The following is a 5546-nucleotide window of genomic DNA, read 5'->3' on the forward strand; positions in this document are numbered from 1 at the left end:
TCTGCCCACCGTCTTGCCACGTTTCCTAGTTAGGCTAACACTGGGCTGTGTCTAGGAAATGAACCTGCGTGTGTCCAGACCCTTTGGCCCAGCACCGAGGCCTTTCTGATGGGCCACATCCAGCCACCCCCACCTCTGGCTTCTCCGTCCCTGCCCACACTCGTCCTCCAGCCACGCCAGCCCCTTGTTGGGCCACTCTGTCTTCAGTGCCCTTCTCTGCTCATTCTTCAAGCCCCGGCTTGGGTACCAACTCCTCATCGACGGAGCCCTAAAACCCAATTTCCCAAGAAGAGGTAATTACATACCAACTGGGAGCTTTGTTCAAAACACTTGCATCAAGTTTTGTTAGTTGAACGCATATCTTTCCCCGGTGCAGAACTCCAAGCTTACTGAAGGTGGGGTCCTCGTCCTGCTAGGTTTGGGGCCATAGAGGGTATAGTATACTGCTTGGCACATGCTTCTGCTCACTCTGCTTTGTCACCATCAAGTGGCTGTTTTACAGGTGGTCACTCAGCACCTCTGGTTCGAAAACGGTTTTAAAACAGACCTGAGTGTTGGTGGCATCTTATCCTGTCGCCTTGGAGACACTCTGACCGTGCACACAGCCTTTCTAACCTTTGATCCCCAGAAGGATCCTGGATGCAGTCCCACCAGATCGACATATACCAGACCCTTGAGTCTTAAGAAGGAAACATTCCAAGACCTTTATGAATTCCAAATTCAAGGATGACAAAAACTAGATGTAAATTCCCTTCAAAATGGTAAAAACAAACAAATGAAGAAACTTTCAAGGTACCCCTTTCAAAGTAGTAATAAATCTGTTGACTGCAGAGTGAAGTCACTTGGAAAAGCGGTAACATAAACTTTCCCCGCAAAGGCGAGCTTCTAAGGGGGAGACTCATCACACAATTCCCGTCCCCTGATGGGCAGCCATCTTTTGTGTGCCATCAGTTACACCATGACCAGTAAATGACACCCCTAAGGCTTCAGTGACCCAGGATGACGGGCAGGAGAGACCCGTGCCCCACACCAGCCTTTCAGCAGGAGCCGCTCAAATATATTTCTCAGGAAATGATGGCAATTTATAGGAATTTTGGATTTCCATGGTCACTTGGACAAAGGTGAAACACAGGCCACCCACCAGTGCCATGTCCTACCACGTTCCGACATGGTGGCCACAGCCCCATGGGGCCACGGAGCACCTGGAATGTGGCTGTCACACTTAGCGACAGTATTTTTAATTTACTTGATTAAAATTTAAATAAGCACACGTGGCTAGTGGCTGCTGTGTCGGACTGTGCTAAGGTACGGCAATTCCATCACCACAGGAAACTGTGAGTTAACACCGTCAGTCGGCTTCGACTCCGGGTGAAAATCTCTGAGTGCGATCCAGTGGAAAGCACCGTGTGGAGGTCACTTATATTTTGGGGAGAGGGTCTTATCCAACACAGGAAGGAGCTAGTCTTGCTTCCGGTGGGACTCTGCCCGGAGCCGCTAAGCACACTCGTACCTGTGTAGATGCCCAGCAGGGTGTAGATAAGCTCCTGGGAGGGACGCTGCGTGCTGTTGGTGGGCGCCGTGGCCATCAGGCAGTCACTGGCCCCACAGGACAGGAGCTGCCCCTCAGGAATGGCACCTGTGGAGTGGGAGAAACAGGTGACATGAGAACGCAGGTGTTCGGTAGGATATGGGACATGAGGAACGGAAGTGCCCAGTGACAAGGAGCATGGACACGCCCAGGGCCAGGAACATAATAACTTGATGTCACAGAACATGGTTTGTTTGACCAAGTGTCTCAAAACACATTTCCCCTAAGGCACATGTGTGCATACTTGATTTTAAGACACTGGACAAATGTGCGATAAATGTTGGTTGGTTGTTACATTACTTTCCTGGACAGAAATGAAAAATTTCAACTTTTTAAAAGTTAATTAAGAAGAAACAAAGTGTCAGGATGGCTGGGTTCTCTTTCAGGTTCATAGATATCCAGTTCCATGACCTTAGGCAGGTTATTTCATACCTATTCTGAAAGGTCATATCCCTATCGGTTAAAAAAATAAAATCTGAACTATCACATCATCTAAGACAAACGGGAAGAAGGATTTTGGTTCCAGTTTATGTGGGAGAGCAGCATGGAGGACAGGATGAGGACATACTGTAACAGTCAGGGGAGGCAGGATTCTCCCCCACAGAGAGAGGTTTCCTGTGAGAATTGAAGAGATCTGTATCCTCTGCCTTTGGTTTGAACCCTGAGACATTAAAGGGTGCAAGCTTTATACCCACGTCTGGGCCAACTCAGGTAAAAACAGATGTGTTAAGACGTCAGCCATCAAACGTTCAAATCAGTTAAGAAATCAATAGTCTTATGTGTAACATTTAAAACACTGATCAGTGGATCAATTCAGTGGGGAAATAAATCAGTCGAACCCGTTCTTACGCAGTCTAAAGGACAGGGCGCAAGGCCCACTGGCAGTGAGCAGGGTAGGCCAGGGTCAGAACGGCGGGCGCCTTTGGGCTCGGCGGACCCTCAGGCCCACCCACCCGCGGGGAAGAGGCAGGCGCACAGGCATACTGGGAACCACGTTCGGGCCTCGTGTGGCCACCTGCTCAAGTCACAAAATAAAGACGTGTGTCCATGGGTCGGGGACCCTCTCAGCGGTCACCACGGAGCCCTGTTTCCGTGTACCTTGCGTGGGCGTCTGGCCAAACACCAGAGATGAGATCAGGTTTCCCCACACACCGGCCGACTGGAATATGAGAAAAAAAATGCCGAAATAGTGGTTCACCACATCCTTGCCAACTTTTCCTGCCTTCTCGGCGTGCGTGTTTCCCATGATGGTGAGGTAGGTGCAGTGAGCAGACCACAGCGGGGCGGCTCCAAGTCCCAGCAGGATGGACGTGGGGACCAGAGTGTACCTGTGGAGCAAAGAGCAGACATGCGGTGCCTGGGTCCCCTCCACCCTTCCCTCTGCGGAGAAGGAAAGTCCTGGCAGGCCCACCGTAAGCATGGTTACGCTTGTGGGTGGGTTAGGCGGATGGAGTCACCGGGAGACTCTGATAAATGCCCAAATTCAGTGCCTTTCCTGGCTCAGGCTCATCTGTAAGCGTGAAACGCAGAGCTGGTGAACTGCCACGGGCTGGGATGGCAGTCTTTAGGTGCGTCTATCAGCTTTGCGTTTAAACATCACTGATTGATAGGGATTGGNAAAGGGCTCAGAGCAAAATCAAGGGGGAGGCTGTGTCTGTGGTGCCACCATTGTGTTTAATAAGGCAGGAGGGACACGAAGACATATTTCTTTATATGCTCATCAAATGCATCTAAGAATGAAAGGAGACGTGGTTGCCCATGGGGGCGGGAGGACTGGGTGGCAAGCCTCGGCCATAACAGGGGCTGGTCCCTTTTACAATATTTGCATTTTGAACCACGTGAGTGGGCTAGCTACACACGGGCGCATGCGCGCGCACACACACACAGAAAGTTAAAGAAAGCTGTTGAATTCCCCCGTGAGGGGACCTGCTGTGCTCCTCCCATAACTCCAGAATGACGACGACATCGCTTTGTCAACGGCCGCCCTTCGTTATTAGATACACCTTCCTTTCTCTGGGTCGAGGTCTAATGTTTTTGTTTTTGTTTTTTTACATGAAAACCTTTTCATTCCCTGCCCTGTCTTTAATGCCTTTGCAGTATCTTTATATCTCCACTGTTTTTCTTCTATCTGGACGTGATAATTATGCACAGTGCTTGGGAGTCACAGATCAACCAAAGGCAGCGAGGGTCTTCCTTCCCCTCCTGATCTGGACCAGAATCTTTCAGAACAAGCTTCAGTCACTTACTCCTACCCTCAGCACAGCGTGGATCTGTCATCCTTTAAAGATGAGTTGAGTTACTTTATCGCATTACTTTGTCTCGCCAACCTTATCTACCATATTCTCCGTCTCTTACAGCCAGCAGGTACCCTGGTGCAGCCCATGGCCGCAGGCTCGCCACCTCACAGCAGCGCAGCCGGCTGAGCATGAGTGGAACCATGAGGTGTGCGATGTCAGCACTCTCCCCAATTGTTTGCAGAAACGGTAAAACCAGTCCTCACACCCACCTCAGAAAACTGCTATCAATACATTTCCACCCAGAGAAGTACGAATTCACTTCCAAGCTTTATTGCTGTAAACATAACCCCTCCCTGCCATTTCATGGTAACTCAACATTTTAATAAATATTAGACACCGTGTGACAGCCCGCAGAGCTCACGCCCACCAAACCGTCAAGCCAGGTTACCACGCCTGGGCCTGGGGCACTCTGGGCATTTCAGTTATAAAGCCAACCAACCTCATCAACTGATTGTGTGCAGTCACATGAAAAAGGCGTTTTCGTTGCCTACTCACTGGCCACAGTTCCTTCTCCACAGTCTCACCTTGCGGGTTCTGACTGTCTCCCGAGAGCCCTACCCCTCCCAGTCCCGGGGACGAGCGCCACGCAGGAGCCTGGGAGAGGTGGGTCAGGGGCATAGAGGCCACGTGTTTACTAGGAAATAGTGTGTCCCGAGCTGCCCCGTGACCCAGCGCCGCCTCGAGGGGCGTGAGTTGGGAAAATGCTGGTGTTGCACAATTGACACGCGGTGTTCTAAAGAGAAGGGCTTTGCAAGAGGCCTCGTTGTGAGGACAAAGCTCAGAAATCCTGGAAAATCACGCCAGGGAGATGGTGCTCTGTCTCCTCTAGTCCATTTTTCTCCTTTGCTATTTGTGTGTGTGTCTTTATGGTAATGTGGCCTTGCTCAAAGGAGAGAGACATATAAAAGCCTTAAGAAAGCCAGGATTCAAATACTAAGAGGCAGCCCCTCCATGTTACATATGCACAGTGTGTGTTGCACGGAAACCTCGGACGTCAGCTCCCTCGGGCTGCAGGATTCTCTGCACCAGGAACTGTGTGCACGTGGGGCCTGGGCTGCTGCCAGACGGCACTGGAGGCCGCCTGCTGGGTGGGGGACGCACGCAGGGAGCCTGGTGTGAGGATGTTAACAGAGGGCCTGCAGTGCAGGCAAAGCCCCTTTCCATGGCCCGGGCTGTCCTTCGAGAATGGGGTCAGCAAACTCCAGCCTGGGGGCCACATCCTGCCCTCCACCTGCGTTTGTAAATAGAGCTTAACGGGATCACAGCCATGGTCACTCGTGTACACGCTGTCTATGTCTTATCCATGGCAAAGACGGCACTGAATAGTAGCAGCAAGGACCATGCGGCCCTCAAGCCTCAGTATTTATTTTCTGGCCTGTTACGGAAAAAGCTCACCGCCCCTGCTCAGAACACCACCAGTTCACAGGTGGCAGGGCTCATGCCCGGGACTGCATGACCAGGAGAGACAGAGCCGGGACGAGACACGGGGACCTGGACTCAGGCCAGTGGTTTCCCTGAGGCCCTGGCCTGTCTGCGGGGGAGGGGAAATGTCGAGGGCACCGGCCTGGCTGACCTCCCGTCCCTCTCACCACATTGATGGGGCCCCGTGACCCGCTGGGAAAACACGCAAACAGCTCCAGTCGGCAGAAGACTTAGAGCTG

General features: G+C 51.8%; 1 protein-coding gene across 1 annotated transcript in view; it reads right to left on the reverse strand.

Moving 5' to 3' along the window:
* UNC93A (unc-93 homolog A) overlaps positions 1-5546 on the reverse strand; it is a 37592-nt gene that overhangs the window by 22345 nt on the left and 9701 nt on the right. Inside the window, exons 3-5 of the mRNA XM_019659454.1 lie at positions 2687-2916; positions 1324-1636; positions 391-409 (exon numbers count right to left, since the gene is read on the reverse strand). Coding sequence (XP_019514999.1) covers positions 391-409; positions 1324-1636; positions 2687-2916 — 562 coding nt within the window. The remainder of the gene's footprint in view (positions 1-390; positions 410-1323; positions 1637-2686; positions 2917-5546) is intronic.

The sequence above is a fragment of the Hipposideros armiger genome, unplaced genomic scaffold (genome assembly GCF_001890085.2).
Source record: "Hipposideros armiger isolate ML-2016 unplaced genomic scaffold, ASM189008v1 scaffold_299, whole genome shotgun sequence".
Lineage (NCBI taxonomy): Eukaryota > Metazoa > Chordata > Mammalia > Chiroptera > Hipposideridae > Hipposideros > Hipposideros armiger.